Source organism: Schistocerca gregaria, chromosome 8 (assembly GCF_023897955.1).
Source record: "Schistocerca gregaria isolate iqSchGreg1 chromosome 8, iqSchGreg1.2, whole genome shotgun sequence".
In the NCBI taxonomy this organism is placed as follows: Eukaryota; Metazoa; Arthropoda; class Insecta; order Orthoptera; family Acrididae; genus Schistocerca; species Schistocerca gregaria.
The window spans coordinates 507,475,104-507,492,233 of NC_064927.1; the positions used below are offsets into that span (position 1 = coordinate 507,475,104).

Below are 17,130 nucleotides of genomic sequence, written 5' to 3' on the forward strand. Positions count from 1 at the left end.
GTACGCTTCCACCGTATTGTTATAAGGAGGATTCCAATTGTTTTTTTTTATACCTGAGTATCAGAAGACGAGGCTCAATGAAATATACATTCATTTTGGGTCACAGTTGGCGAGAAAATGGTTAACTTTTATTTGTTCCTGTTTGCCTTTGGCCGTATTTTTGGGATTATTTTTTCTTTATTTCCATAAGAACGGTTCTCTTTGCAAGTTCACCCTGTCTAGACTACGGTCATTTCGAACCGTCATCGGTTCACCTCTAATACACGTTTTCTGTAGTAATCAGAACCGTCTCTGAAAGTAGAGATCTCTTGCATTTAAGAACTTGAAGATACCTTTTATACTGCAATACCAAGGAAAGTGCGGTTTGTCAGCCAAATATGACCCCAATTATATAAAATTTGATTACTTTTTCCAGGATGTGCTCTGCAGTTTCACTGAAATCATTCTAAGTTAACAAAATAGTTCATTCTAAATTTCGCTCATGGATTGCAGGAAACACGAAATTAATTGGTTCAAATGGTTCAGAGCACTATGTGACTTCACTTCTGAGGTCATCTGTCGCCTAGAACTTAGAACTAATGAAACGTAAGTAACCTAAGGACATGAATGCCCGCGGCAGGATGCGAACCTGCGACCGTGACGGTCGCTCGGCTCCAGACTATAGCGCCTAGAACCGCACGGCCACTTCGGCCGGCGAAATTAATTTTTTATACTATTTTAATCTACAAAAAAATCTTTTCTTTTATGCTAACTTTTCTTCGAACTATGTTACATATCACCAGAGTGTTTTTTGTTGTTCTTTTTTTTTAATTTCCTCGGAGCCATGTTTCAATCAATGTTTGCCCTAAATTGAGAAAGCCTATGTCCCGCTAAATGGCCTCAAGTCCTTAGCACACAGTTCCACACGTTTGTCAGCCACTAAGTCTTTGTCCTCTCTCAAAATATTTGTAGAGTGAGGAAACTGATGGTCTAATTTACAAACAAGTAACATGCTAGAGGTTCCCGAATGATTGTTTAGTAACTTTTTATACAATTTGTACTGTAAGACATCTTCAGATTTATTTGAAGCTGCCTTATAAATCACGGAAGCTTTTCCCCTGCTGGACTTACTACATATTCCCCAACTGTTAGTTTCTCCTCGATCTCCTATAAGTTTGGTTTGTTAATTTTACTGCTAGCACCGTTATGATAAATGAGCTACAGTGAAACTGTCTACACAGAGATATACCTGGCTGTTCTGTAGTCACGCTGGATTGATGGTGCAATCTGTTGTGAGATGTAGCAGGCTGAACGTGTCCCATGAAGGTTGCCAGGCTTGCTGAAACCCAAGTTGGCCTGCTTTAGACACTGTGCTTGAGTACACTTGCACTCTCATGTCTCCGTTGTGTCAGTTTAAGCTATTTTAATGGTTACGGCGGAGGCAGGGACAGGCAGGCTGGAAGGAGAATTTGTACATCTCAGGTAACACGTTCGCCTTGCCGGGTAATAGGATAGCAGGCTGCATTATAGACTGACACGGGAAATCCAGTGGGCGTGCAGTGAGGTGAGTGCACAGACGAGAGGCGGTGTTGTTCACGCTAGGAGAAGCCGGAGACTCCGTGGCGGAAATCATTGGCGCCTCGCACTTCCTGTCCCGTTCATTCGCCTTACCGGCACAGGCGTGTGGGGGTTCCCCACGAGACTTTACGTACGGCCGTGTTTACGGACCGCTATACCCTTCTGAGGGCATGCCTCCGAAGCGAAACTGTGTTCCGAGTGAAACGTCTCTGTTAGGTTCGTTTCATACTATTTAAATTGTATTTCGTACTGTCACCGTTAATGATTTGTTATTTAGGTTTGTACTTCGTGTTTGTCCCCATTGAGCTGTACACAATAACTTTAAAGTATCAATTTTTCCAGTAAGCATCTAATGTCACGTACATGACCTGCAGTTTGTGCTCCCAGATTTCCTTTTATCATCTGTATGAATGAGTGAGTGAATGTGCACGTGGAATTTGTCAGTAGTACAACACCTGGCCGTCTGCTGTGGTAGCAACAGTGTAGCCATCGTAGCTTTCTCAGTCAAGGCAAAGAGATTTGTAGCCGTTCGGTGGTCATTGGACAGTCGTTAAGTTGGTGACGGTAAACATCCCCCTGGTCTCTACCGGCTACTTGGGGGGAGGAAGTTCGACACTCGGGACTGGAGTGAAGACGGTACTTTTAAGCGATGCCTTCACTCCTGTTCCCCACGCTCTCCTTTGTCTTCTTCGTCCTCCAGAAGGGACGCAACCCCGTATTTTACAGGCTACTTTTCTGTGTTTGCATTTTGCACAGGCTCCAACCGCACACCCTACTCACTATATAGATTTCCAGACAGTAATATCTTCTATTGGTGTCCATTAATGTCGCACAATTCTGAGCTGTAGAGCGTAATTGACTCAGTAATGATGAAAATGTATTGCTGAATGATCCTCCGATTATTCATATGTCAGTCGTCTTTGAATGTAAGAAACTAGTTAGCAAAAATATTTACCACAGTGGAATATATTGTAAACATTTGCGTGTCGTGTTAAATGCATTAATTTGTGAAGGAATGGTGCTGATGCTCTTACATATATAGAGAAGACACATGGCTAGAAAATTCTATCGAAATGCACGAAGACAGGCAGAGGATTAATGATTGGTGCACGGATTTTCGACCTGATAGTCAACATAAAGAAATCTAACGTACTGCGTGTGAAATTAGGCGGCGAGGCCAGTCGTTGCGTGATTGCACTATTGCCGAACAATAACTGGAAGCAATCACATACATTAATGACCTATGAGTATGCGTATTGAATGACTTTTGTTCTCCAGCTGTTCTGCAAATTAGTTATGCCGCGTTATTTTAGGAGGAATAGGTGTTCGCGTCTTATAGTTTTTAAACCAATAGAAAAATTTCTATTACTACCAAGGATTTCGTAGGCGCCCAGGTCACCTTGCGCGGGCCGTCGGTGTTTCGCGGTGGAGTTTTGAACTTCAGTCTCGCTAACAAGGACACGAATGAGCACGGTAACGGCTGGGTCGCCGTTGCTCTTGTACGTGGGTCAAAAGTCGATAGACCACATAAAACTAATTGTAGAAAAGGCAGACTGAAATTCATTGGTAGAATCCTTAGGAAGTATCGTGAATAAGCGAAGGAAGTAACCTGCAAAACATTCGGTCGAGCGATACTATAGTATTGTTTGTCAGTGCGGCACGTGTGATAGACGGGATTGGCAGGGGACATGGAGATGATCCGAAGAATGACAGCGCGTCTCGTCGCAGGCTCGTAAACACGAAAGCATCTCGAAAATGCAGTCGCAGACGCTCAGAGACGCGCGTTGGGCGCCATAATGCAGTGGTTTACTGTTGTAACTCCTAGAGCGTGAGTTCTTAGAACAAGTGTATATGGCATCTTCATATGTGGACCTCGCGGACTGACCATGAAGACAGCGTTAGTGAGATCAAATCCACGCAGATCACCAACAGTCGTTCTTTCCACATCTTTCTCAGGTGGAACAGAGGAGGGTGGAAGTGACAGGGGTGCAAAACGTAGTCTCCACCACAAACCATGTGGTGGCTTGCAACATATACAGGGTGTTACAAAAAGGTACAGGCAAACTTTCAGGAAACATTCCTCACACACAAAGAAAGAAAATATATTATGTGGACATGTGTCCGGAAACGCTTACTTTCCAAGTTAGAGCTCATTTTATTACTTATCTTCAAATCACATTAATCATGGAACGGAAACGCACAGCAACAGAACGTACCAGCGTGACTGCAAACACTTTGTTACAGGAAATGTTCAAAATGTCCTCCGTTAGCGAGGATACATGCATCCACCCTCCGTCATATGGAATCCCTGATGCGCTGATGCAGCCCTGGAGAATGGCGTATTGTATCACAGCCGTCCACAATACGAGCACGAAGAGTCTCTACATTTGGTACCGGGGTTGAGTAGACAAGAGCTTTCAAATGCCCCGTAAATGAAAGACAAGAGGATGAGGCCAGGAGAGCGTGGAGGCCACGGAATTCGTCCCCGTCTACCAATCCGTCGGTCACCGAACTGTTGTTCAGAAGCGTACGAACACTTCGACTCAAATGTGCGGGAGCTCCATCGTGCATGAACCACATGTTGTGTCGTACTTGTAAAGGTACATGTTCTAGCAGCACAGGTAGAGTATCCCGTATGAAATCATGATAAAGTGTTCCATTGAGCGTAGGTGGAATAACATGGGGCCCAATCAAGACATCACCAACAATGCCTGTCTAAACGTTCGTAGAAAATCTGTGTTGATGACGTGATTGGACAATTGCGTGCGGATTCTCGTCAGCCCACACATATTGATTGCGAAAATTTGCGATTTGAGCAATTTGGAATGAAGCCTCACCCGTAAAGAGAACATTTGCACTGAAATGATGATTGACACATTGTTGGATGAACGATTCGCAGACGTGTACCCGTGGAGGCCAATCAGGTGCCGATAGTGCCTGCACACGCTGTACACGATACGGAAACAACTGATTCTCCCGTAGCACTCTCCATACAGTGACGTGGTCAACGTTACCTTGTACATCAGCAACTTCTCTGACGCTGATATTAGGGTTATCGTCAACTGCACGAAGAATTGACTCGTCCATTGCAGGTGTCCTCGTCGTTCTAGGTCTTCCCCAGTCGCGAGTCATAGGCTGGAATGTTCCGTGCTCCCTAAGACGCCGATCAATTGCTGCGAACGTCTTCCTGTCGGGACACCTTCGTTCTGGAAATCTATCTCGATATTAACGTACCACGCCACGGCTATTGCCCCGTGCTAATCCATACATCAGATGGGCATCTGCCAACTCTGCATTTGTAAACATTGCACTGACTGCAAAGCCACGTTCTCGATGAACACTAACATGTTGATGCTACGTACTGATGTGCTTGATGCTAGTACTGTAGAGCAATGAGTCGCATGTCGACACAAGTACCGAAGTCAACATTACCTTCATTCAACTAGGCCAACTGGCGATGAATCGAGGAAGTACAGTACATACTGACGAAACGAGAATGAGCTCTAACACGGAAATTAAGCGTTTCCGGACCCGTGTCCACATAAGACCTTTTCTTTATTTGTGTGTGAGAAATGTTTGCTGAAAGTTTGGCCGTACCTTTTTGTAACACCCTGTACACGTGGGGGGGAGTAGCGAGTCGCCCTGGCCCGGAGTGGCAGAGTGGCAGCCGTACTCACGGCAGGACGTCGGCCCAGCCCCAGCCGGTGTTGCCGAGGCGCTCCCAGTGATCGTAGTCACGCCGGTTGCCCCTGGTGTAGATCATGTAGTTGAGCACGCTGGAGCCGCCCATCACCTTGCCGCGCGGGAAGTTGCACTGGCGGTTCCGCAGCCCCAGGCACGCCTGCTGCGACGGCTCCGTCTTGTACTTCCAGTTCGCTTCCGTGAACTGCAACCACACCGGCACACTGCGTGAGAACTTCGCGGCAGCAAATCACAGACACCTTGACAGACAAGCAACAATACCAGTAAGACACAGCTGGAACACACATCATCTCGAATATCAGGTAAAGACCAAAGTCGCGTTGTGTGTCGCCCATCCGGCAGAAGATCAATCTCTCAACGACACCCGATCGTCATTCCGGGCGCGCCCGTAGGACTGAAAACTGTGTAACAGGACAAATGGCTGCAGCCGAACAGTTATTCACCGCCGTCATTAATAGCGACTACCAACGTTATGGCTCTGAGCACTATGGGACTTAACATCTGGGGTCATCAGTCCCCTAGAACTTACAACTACTGAAACCTAACTAACCTAAGGACATCACACACATCCATGCCCGAGGCAGGATTCGAACCTGCGACCGTAGCAGCAGCGCGGTTCCGGATTGAAGCGCCTAGAACCGCTCGGCCACAGCAGCCGGCACTAGCGTAATGTCCCAAACGCAGGTACCTGTACCATTTGTCACGTCGCCCACACATTCATAGTTCGACCGATACCTGAGTTTTCCTCGTCAGTCTGGGACCCGTCCCAGACAGGGCTGATAGAGGAGGGAAGAAGTAAACCGAGCGAGATGGTGCAGTTGCTAGCAAATTGGACTGACGTACGATGGTTCAAACCTGTGTCCGGCCATCCAGATTTAGGCCTTCCGTGATTTCCGTAAATCGCTACAGGCAAACGCCGGAATGGTTCCTTTGAAAGGGGACGGCCGATTTCCTTCCCCATCCTTTCCTAATCCAAGCTTGTGCTCCGTCTCTAATGACCTCGTTGTCGACGGGACGTTAAACACTAATCTCCTCCCCCTTGATAGAGGAAACCGGCAGCACTCTTCGTCATAGGTTCGTTTAGTAATTGAGAAAGCATAGAGATGCTCATCCATCTTGAATGGCAGATATTGCGAGAGAGGCGCTGTTCATAACGGCGTGGTTTACTGTTAAAATTCCGAGAGCGTATGTCCCCGGATGAGTCAGTCAGTATACTGCTGGCTCCTTTGTATCTCTCGCGGAAAGGTCGTGGCGACTACAAGTCACATTCTGCACATGTATAAATGAACATTCACAACTAAGGGATTTCTTTTTATTTGCAGCTGCCGTAAGCGTTTACCCTGTTACTGGTTTATTCCTGTTTCTCAGAAGGTCGTGGGTTAACGATTCCGCGAACGATTACTTCATTCTGGAAGGTTCTGTGAAATTCAGTACTCAGCTTGGACACACGTATCTCAAGTGTGAGCATTTAATGGTTTCATAAATTACAGAGTTGACATTATTAATCGGTCTTCTCGACTATTTTTGTATCGCGTGGTTTCTTGTCCTCATGCCAACAGGGCTTGCGCAAGCCATAACCTTATACTATTTGTTTCCAGTTAGTAAATCATATGTTTACAAAGTTTGCTTGTTAAAATTCCAGAGCTACGCTGAATCGTATGTACAGGAGGATTCACGATTCATGTTACACATTTCTAGAGGTCGTAGAGAGGACTTAGTAGATCAAGTTTTACACAGAAACCCATGTCGGGTAACGTCATGCAACGACGCAAGAGAGCGTCAAAGTTATCGACGCCGGAGCCTGTAAATGTATGTATATACAGCGTGATTCCACAAACTTTCTAGAGTGATGGAGACAAGTAAATTTATCATCTGAGGTAAGGGGCTCTGTACCGGAAACGAACGAGTCGAAAGTTGTGAGCGAATACTGTTCTGATACTTATGACAGTTGAATACCTGTATCGGTACGGTTGTTGCTATGATTTTCTTGTTTTGCTCCATACTACCAACTCTGAAACTTACATGCCATTTAATCGTAGCAAAAAGGCTAACGGTATATGTCAGAGGTATCACAACGGTTTTCGCGTCTAACTTTCAACTCGTTCGTTTGCGTTACAGGGACCCTTACCTCACATCCATACATTTACCGTTGTTCATCATTTTTGAAAGTTTGTAACATAAACACTTAATCACCCTGTATATAAATACATCTACAGGCGCAGAGGCCTATAACTTTGACGCTCTCTAGCGTGCATCCACCGGACATGTGGCCTGTAAACAAAAACCAAAAACAAAACAAAAACAAAAAAGAGCCGGCACTGGCAAAAGATTCCGGAATAGACCCCATTCGGATTTCTGGAGGGGGAGGGGGGGTTGGGACTGCCAAAGGGGAGATGACCGCGAGAAAAAGATTGAATAACCAATGAAAGGATAACATTCTATAACGTTCTATAATTTAGGCGGAGAATTTCTGAAGCTTGAACGTGGTAGGGAAACTAGAAAATCTGAAAAGGGGAATGCAAAAGCTCAGTCTAAATATAGTAGGCGCCACTGAAGTGAAATGAAAGAAGACAAAGATTTCTGGTCAGATGAGTGTAGGATAATATCAACAGCAGCAGAAAGTGGTATAACGGGAGGAGGATTCGTTATGAGTAGGAGTCTGTTACTCTGAACAGTTCAGTTATCGAGCTGTTCTTATCAGAAGACACAGCAAACCAACATCGACACAGATAGCTCAGGTATACATGGCGACGTGGAAGTATATGAGGATATTGAAAGGGTAATAACGTGCGTAAAGGGAGATGAAAATCTAATAGTCATGAGAGACTGTAATGCAGTTGTAGGGGAGGGAGTGGAAGAAAATGGGCTTGGCACGAGGAATGAGAGGGGACTAATTGAGTTCAGTAACAAGTTTCAGCCAGTAATAGCGGATACTGTGTTCAAGAATCACAAAAGGACAAGGGATACTTGGAAAAGGCCGAAAAATGTGCGGATATTTCAGTTAGACAACATCACGGTAAGACAGAGATTCTGACATCAGATTCTGAATGGTAAGGCGCACCCAGGAGCAGATATAGACCCACATCACAATTTAGCAGGATTGAGGAACAGGTTGAAGTTTAAGAGATTAGACAGGAAGAATCTATACGCAAAGAAGTGGGATACGGAAGTGTTGGGGAAGGACGAGATACGCTTGAAGTTCTCTAAGGCTATAGATAAAGTAATAACGAATAACTCAGTAGGCGGTACAGTTGAAGAGGAATGGACATCTCAAGAAAGGGATATCACAGCAGGTATAAGAAAAACACAGGTTCAAAGAAGGTAACTGCGAAGAAATACTTTAGTTGATCGATGAAACAAGGAAATACAGTAACGCTCAAGGAAAGTCAGGAATACATAATTAAAAGTCTCGCTGAGGAATGAAATCAATAGGAAGTTCAGGGAAGCTAAGACGAAATGGCTGCTTGAAAAGTGTGAGAAAATCGAAAACGAAATGACTGCCGGAAGGACTGACTTAGGATACAGGAAAATCGAAATAACGTTCGGTGAAATTAAAAGGGAATTACATAGAGGAGAGAATGGATAGATGGAAAGAATTCATTGAAGGCCTTTTTTAAGGGGAAGATTTGTCTGATACGATAGAAGAAGAAACAGAAGTCGATTTAGAAGAGACGGGTAATTCAGTAGTAGAATCATAATTTAGGAGAACTTTGGAGGCCTTAAGGTCAAATAAGGCAGAAAAGATAGAAAATATTCCATCAGAAGTTCTAAAATCGTTGGGAGAAGTCGCAACTAAACGACTATTGACGTTGGTGTGTAGAATGAATGAGTGTGGCAACATATCGTCTGACTTTTGGAAAAATATCATCCACACAATTCCGAAGACCGTAGGATCTGAGAAGTGCGAGAATTCTCATACAATCAGCTTGACAGCTCATGCATCCAAGCGTCTGACGAGGATAAAACATAAAATAATGGAAAAGACTGAGGATGTGTTACATGGCGATTAGTTTGTCTTTAGGAAAGGTAAACGCATCAGAGGCAACTCTGACATAGCGGTTGATAATGGAAGCAAGATTAAAGAAAAGTCAAGACACGTTCATAGTATTTGTCGACCTGGGAAAAGGGTTGGACAATGTAAAATGGTGCAATATGCTGGAAATTCTGAGAAAAAGAAGGGTAAGCTGTAGGGAGAGACGGGTGATACACAACATGTGCAAGACTCAAGAATGAATAATAAGAGTGGACGACCAAGAACGAAGTGCTCGGATTGAAAAGTGTGTAAGACAGGGATGTAGTCTTTCACCCTACTGTTAAATCTCTGCATCGAGGAAGCAATGATGAAAATAAAACAAAGGTTCAGGAGTGTAATTAAAATTCAGTGTGAAAGGATACCGATGATACGATTCGCTGCTGACATTGCTATACTGAGCGAAAGTGAAGAAGAATTACGTGATCTGCTGAACAGACTAATGAGTACAGAATATGATTTGAGAGCAGGTATCAGGAAGACGATAGTAATGACCAGTAGCAGAAATGGAAGAAACGAGAGACCTAACATCAGGATTGATAGTCTCGAAATAGAGGAGGTTTAGGAATTTTACTACCTAGGCAGCAAAATAAACAATAACGGACGGAGCAAGAAGGACATCAAAAGCAGATTAGCACTGGCAAAAAGCGCATTCCTGGCCAAGAGATGTTTGCTAGTATCTAACACTGGCCTTAATTTGAGGAAGAACTTACCGAGAATGTACGTTTGGAGCACAGAATTGTTTGGTAGTGGAACATGGATTGTAGGGAAACTAGAACACAAGCGAAAAGAAGCACGTAAGGTGTGGTGCTACAGACGAATGTTGAAGAGGTTCTGCACAGAAATGAAGGGGAAAGGAATCTTTGGAAAAAAAAAACAGACAAAGGGAAGGGACAGGATGACTTCAGGGAATGACTTTCATGGTACTAAGGAAAGCTGTAGAGGGAAACAGAGGAAGACAGAGATAGGAATACATCCGGCAGATAACTGAGGACGTACGTTGCAAGTGCTACTCTGAAATGAAGAGGTTAGCACAGGAGAGGAACTCGTGGCGGGCTGCATCGAACCAGTCATAAGACTGGTGATTCAATGACGTTCCCTGAACACGAGTTCCCATGTAGAACTTCATTTACTAAGTTCCCACTGCAGCCTCTGTAACATGAATTGTGAAACACTCTGTTGCTACAAATATGACACTTTGAAGAGACAGACTCCGAAAGTGGCTGATTGCTATATTTCTTCTAGTAATTTAATCCACAGCCACTTAGCTCGATCACCGTTGTTATAAACAAAATGTTTTTAAATGCTGTCTATCTTAAGCATTTTCTTGATCTAGGACAAATCGTTTCCTTGGCCCACGCAGCAGCGGGCTATATGACAGGTTGGCAGTCGCCTCGCCTCGGCACAGTCCGTGAAGTGAGTCACGACTCAGGTTGCCGAGACGCATCGTCTGGTAGGTGATGTCGCAACTGGTGACGACAGGTGACAGTGTTCGCCACACAGCGGCCACGGACCTGCAGGAAGCTGGCCAGGATGGGGACGTCCATGACGAAGTTCTCCTCGCGGCCGGCCTCCAGCAGCAGCACGTTCCAGTCGGGCACCTCGCTGAGGCGGCTGGCCAGTGTGCAGCCGCCGGTGCCCGCCCCTACCACCACGAAGTCGTACTCGGCCAGCATGCCCGCGTCCGCCGTGTCCCGCGGCTCGGTCTGCGCCTGCTGCACCAGGTCCCCCAGGATGTGAAACGCCGACTCCAGGATGGACGGCCTGTCCGCCGCGGCAGCCGACCGATCGCCACTCCACACCACCAGCGCCAGCGCCAGCAGCAGCAGCGGCCGCGCGCGGAACCTCGCCAGCTGCGGCATCGCTGCGAACACAGTCCAGAAGCTCTCACCGCGTCCGTCCGAACCCAGCTGGTGGTGTGACACGAAGGCCCACACATTTACAACACGTCCTACCGCTCAGCTGACAGGCGAGTCAATATTACACCGGTATGATGACCTGTCGTGAATAGCATTAGTGTTAACCATTGTGGCTGTAAGTAAATACGTTTCAGTTGTGTACTCAGTGTTGTGTTTGTAATCCGCTACATGCAGGGGAGAGGCCGCACAACCTGCAGTCCGCAACATCTTCCCGTACGCCACCAGTCACCCCGAGCTGGCCGCTGTTGCCCTCCGCGGGAACACCGTCGGCCGGGAGAAGATACTGCCGGCGTGTCACAGACATACATTACTAGGCTGGCAAAGGCGCCTCTTTTACTCAAGCCTATCATTTGGTGAGGCAACATGGCTGCGGCAGGAAGTTTGTGCATGGTACTACTATGATTCCTAAAACGAAATGACGTTGCAAGCTTTACGAGGTGATCTAAATAAATGCTGCAGCTGAGCAAGTATTTGCGTACTAGTTGAGTTTAACATATACATTCTAGACTACAGTTACGAAAAGAACAGCAAGTTGTATATACACACGTTCAAAGTAGACTCTAGTTTTCGTAAAAACAATCAATACAGACGATTGTTAATAACGACAAATAAAGCGTTCAACTTATAGTAGCAGTATGATAACGATCGTACTACTATTCGAAGAAAAGTCGCAATTGATGAAAACTGGTTGAAAGCACATCTTTAAGCTACGTCTGTTTATACTAGATTTATTAAACCCCTTACATATACGAAACTACTTAAACATTGCCGGTATTTTCGATAAGACAAATTGTGATGTCATCAATTAGGCTTCAGTACAGTACAAGTGCAAAAATTCGTAAGATGTTTCTAGTTATGGTTACATTGAGACGTGTTGCTTTACTTGTATCTTCTGCTATACGAAATTTTACAGAAAACACGACGCATGTACTGAGCATTATGTCGAAACTCTAAAGGTAACGTTGTTATGTCCGTTTATACCCATTTCTTAGGACTATGAGTAAATAAACAGCTGTTTACATGTCCTTTGCGCTCGTCGCCATAGTACGATTCATTTGTTCCGGTGATTTTGAATTTAATATTGTGAGTCTAGTAATGTATGTCTGTGCGGCGCGTGTTATCGGCTTTGACGTAAATCAAATTAATGAATGAAAATAATTGCTGAAATGTTTTGTAATAATGGAGAGCTATGTTGGAAACGGAAAAATGCCATGCATAAAATGAGATCTTGTGTAAACTTGATGCTAAGAGCATGTGTGTCAGTGGATAATTTCTTATTTGAAAATATACATAGATAACTACGAAAGTTGATTTGTTTCTCTCTCAAGCATGTTGATATGATGCAATATCGTAGAGAAAAACATGTCATCGTCATGTGGTCATTGATTTGAGAACCGAATTTCATTGATGAACTTGGAAGGTCACTGAATATTAAAGCGAGCCAACGATCTGTGTTTGGAAGGTCACTGAATATTGAAGTGGGGCACCAACCGGTATATTAAGAGTTGCCAGCAGGAATGTTGGACATTTTTAGGAAAAGCCAAGAACTTTTCATAAATGTTTGATACGCACAAAACTGAATCTTCGTCTGTCTCAGCTTGCGAACTTGCAGAAAGTTAATCAAAACAATCCTTTGAGTTAATTCAATTTTCGTCGTGGCGCGCCGCTGAAAAAGAAGTATGTTAAGGACAAGATTTAGTACTTTCCACTTACGACTGAAAGTGTTCAGTGCCATAGCTTATCCTGGTGTTTAAAAAGGGGCGTAGCGCCACAACTCACGACGTTTTTAGGTTGTCCCCTTGCATAGTCTTGGTTACCTATACTGACTAAAGAGAGATGTTTCTTTGAAGTCAATACTGCCATTAGACTTATTTATTTTCAGTGTTACATTTACACGATCATGATTTCGGCTTTAAAGTGCCATTATCAAGTCTTTCAATGTTATTGAGTGCATATGATGGCATACTGTCGTGTTTAAAATACACTATTAGGCACATTGTCTAAGGGTCAATGTGTCTAATAGTGTATTTTAAACACGACAGTATGCCATCATAGGCACTGAATAACATTGAAACACTTGATAATGGCACTTTAAAACTGAAACCATGATGGTGTAAATGTAACACTGCAAGTAAAGCACAGTGTAATGACGGTACTGACTTTAAAGAAATATATTATGATTGTGGCCCCACATTATGAAAAAATTGTTAAAAAGTAGATGTCTCTAACCAAATGGCCCGCGATCTGCCGCAGAGCGTGACAGACATTCAAATACGGTATAAAAGAAGTGCAAAATCAACGCTGAAGTCAGGAAACAGTTTGCTGTTTGTGTTCTGGGTCGTTGAAGTGAACACGTAGGTGGACATCAAAAGATATGAACAGAAGAGTAAAATTGGCTTTGGCAAAGTATACAGGGTTTTCAAAACGAACCTCTGATGTCTCTGAAAAGGAAAAATACGATCAGCAAACAGCAGTGACACGTAGACTTTGGACGTGGTAACCACTCCGAAACTGCGGTTCCTTAGAGGGACACGGAGACATGAATCATAAGAACTACAGGAAAAGGCAAGAAAACAAATACAGGGACCAGGGAATGCACTGGAAGGCGCAGTTGTGCACAAAAAGAGAGTAAAGTTGACTTGGGTTGATGGGTGATGTAGACCGGCGAATGGATGGTGGATACACGCTCCAGTCACGTTGATGTGACCGCAGCCTATGTTCGACGTCAACGGGCAGTAACCACTGGTACGCGACAGGTGGCAGCAGCAGCAGTGGATGGTATAAAAAGCGCATGCAGGGAACGTGGGAAGCAGTTCAGGCGTTGTCCTAACGGGGAAAGGGAGCGATATGCCTGACGTCCGCCGGCCGGGGCGGCCGAGCGGTTTTAGGCGCTACAGTCTGGAACCGCGAGACCGCTACGGTCGCAGGTTCGAATTCTGCCTCGGGCATGGATGTGTCTGATGTCCTTAGGTTAGTTAGGTTTAAGTAGTTCTAAGTCTAGGGGACTGATGACCTCAGAAGTTAAGTCCCATAGTGCTCAGAACTATTTGAACCATTTTTTTGTCTGACGTCCAAAAAGACATAATCATTGGCTTTCGGACAAAGGGTAGAAGTATTTCCGAAAGAGCTAACTTATCTGTTCCGCGCCGGTGTGGTTAAAGTATATTGTACATCGCAAAACGGCGCTATCCAAAACCATAGCACCATAGATGACAGCAGTGAACGATGGCTGCGAAGATGTGTCCAGGCAAACAGACGTGCAACTATTGAAAAACTAACCGCCCATGTGAACCAAGGGGCTACGAACAGCGTCTCCTCAGTGACGGTTCAGCGAACGTTTCTGCGTATGGCGCTGCACAACAGGTGCCTGGTTCGTGCTCCCATGCTGACTGGTGTTGGTTGCCGACGAACGCTGTAATTTGCAAGCTCATCCACGATCCATCTACAGTCCACAGGCATCGCCTCCATGTAACTCAGCAACAACATCATAGAAATTTTCCAGCTAGATAGTATGTCCAGTCGCGTCATCTCTCTAATAACATCAGATATTTTGTGTTCATTGTCATGAAAATGCATAGTCATACATTGTATTGCTGTACAATCATTGGTTATATATTTGTCAACGCCCTTGGCGCAGTGGTAACATTGGTTCCCGTCAGATCTCCGAAGTTAAGCGCTGTCGGGCTTGGGCAGCTCATGGCTGGGTCTGTGTCCAGGTCTGTCGGCAGGCGGGCCGCACAGAGCCTTTGTGAGGCCGGTTGAGTCGCTGCTTGTCTGACAGGTAGCGGCTGCGGTCGCGAAACCTGACATCTGCCGGGAGTGCAGTGTGCTAACCACACGCCCCTCCGTATCCGTGTCCAGTGACGCCCATCGTCACAGGAAGACATGGCGGCCGGTCTGTGGCGTTGGGCCTTACGAGTCCTGTTCTTACGGAGTATAGAGAGAGCTGTTTCCAATAGCTATAAAAGTTTTTCCTCGTTATCTGAGAATAGAGAGGTAGCTTGATTGTAACTGACAGACTGGTTGGAACGAATATTCGGTTGTAACCCGCAGGCAGAGGAATATACACGAACTCCCAGTGAGCTTCTCCTTTCAGTGCAAGTCGCTTGAGTATTTCCGCCCGTGATGTAAGTTTCTCGTCGTAATACCAACCTTTTTTATGCGCGGTAGGAAGGGAAAAAAAAGAAAAGAAAAAGGACGCTGAGTTCGCCTTTTGACTCTCTTAACGAGAGTGTAGGATGAATATTTTACCTCAGCGGGAGAAAAACATATCATACTAACGACGAAATGTCTTAGCGTAGATCAGGCAAACGGAAGCAATTTGTTGTTACTTTTAAGCGAAGTAACACGAGTGGCAATGAAATCCGGTAGAACAATTTATGAGGTCTCTTCAAAAGTTTTCTGAACATTCGTAATTTCGCGCGAATGGTGTGTTGCAGCGAAATGCCCTTGGCATTCCTGCGGACGCCTGCGTTTGATGAGTAACTGCCGGAAGTTTCATTGTTGTATGTCTGTTGTTAGTTACTCAGCGGTACTGTATTAAGTAGAACGTTGTGTCGCATAGTTAGCGAATTTCGAGATGGCGGAGTTAGAGGAGCAACGCGTGTATATTAAATTTTTCCGGGAAACTCAAAAACTTTACAGAGACACAGCAAGTGATGCAGGAAACCTATGGTCATGTGCGCTTAACCCAATCGAAGACCGACTTTCCGAGGCATTGTAGGATTTCAACTGGAAGATGTCGTGAAATCCTGAAACAGCATCGTGTTGCCGCTAAGTTCGGCCCACGGTTCACGAGTCACGAGCACAAAGACCTTCGCAGTCTGTTAAGAGTTTTTGGATGGCGCAAGTGAGAACGAGACGTTCCTTAAGGGAATCAATCATAACTGCTGATGATACGTGGGTCTACGGTTATGATGTTGAGACCAAGGTTCAATCTTCATAATGGATCAGGAAAGGTCCTCCGAGACCATGGAAAGCTCGTCGGATCAGGTCAAGCGTCAAAGCCAAGCTGCTAGTTTTATTTGACTTTGAAAGATAAGTCCATCAAGAGTTCGTGCCACAGCGACACGGGTTGCGGCGCCTGCGAGAAAACGTGAGAAGGAAACAGCCTGAAATGTCGCGAGACAAATCATGGTTCTTGCACCGAGGTTACGCACCCGTACATTCATCCCTGTCGGTGCGTGACTGGTACACAAAAAACGAAAACACTCTGCTGCCTCATCCTCCGTACGCTCGTGACCTGATGCCTGAGTCTTCTTTCATTTCCAGAGTTGAAACGACGAAGATTTGCATCGGTAGACGAGTTTAAAGAAAACTCGCAGACGGCGCTTCGCGCCATCCAGCAAGTGGCGTACCGAGACTGCTTCCGGGAGTGGAAACGGCGTTGAGAGCTATGTATCAATTAGGGAGGAGAGTATTTCGAGGCAGATCAGGCACAATAATTAAAACGTAAGCGCAGAAAAAAGTTTGTAGACAAAGTTCCAGGACGTTTTGGGCACACCTCGCCCGACGTAAACGACAAATTGCTGAGTTTGCAGTTGAACTTGCTTAGAGAACGTTGCCAGGCCTTTGTTCACTTCGACGTCTGGTTGAGTAAGAGCTCCTGTGATTTATGGCATCGTATTCAGCGAGTACCTACGGCCGGTCGTTGCCGAGCTGCTGTTTACTATCAATGAGCAACAAACTCCCACTTGTCCTGTGCTCTACACTCTCTTTGCTCGTAACATGAAGGATGAATACTCGGCTCGTTAAAAACCGAGAACTCCGTGTTGCGACTTAAGGTGCCGTAAATCAACATGACAATGTTACGAAGGGCTGTACGTAATTTGCGAGCGTAGCGGAATTGTAATTCATACAATGAATTTTATGTACTTGCACAGCAAATGTACAGACGTGAATAGAGTCGTGGGAGACACTCTA

At 45.2% G+C, this 17,130-nt stretch overlaps 1 protein-coding gene across 1 annotated transcript in view; it reads right to left on the minus strand.

Moving 5' to 3' along the window:
* Positions 1-17,130, minus strand: part of LOC126283972 (glucose dehydrogenase [FAD, quinone]-like) — a 113,259-nt gene that overhangs the window by 32,186 nt on the left and 63,943 nt on the right. The window contains exons 2-3 of the mRNA XM_049982431.1: positions 10,804-11,153; positions 5,235-5,443 (exon numbers count right to left, since the gene is read on the minus strand). Of these exons, the coding sequence (XP_049838388.1) occupies positions 5,235-5,443; positions 10,804-11,153 (559 nt within the window). The remainder of the gene's footprint in view (positions 1-5,234; positions 5,444-10,803; positions 11,154-17,130) is intronic.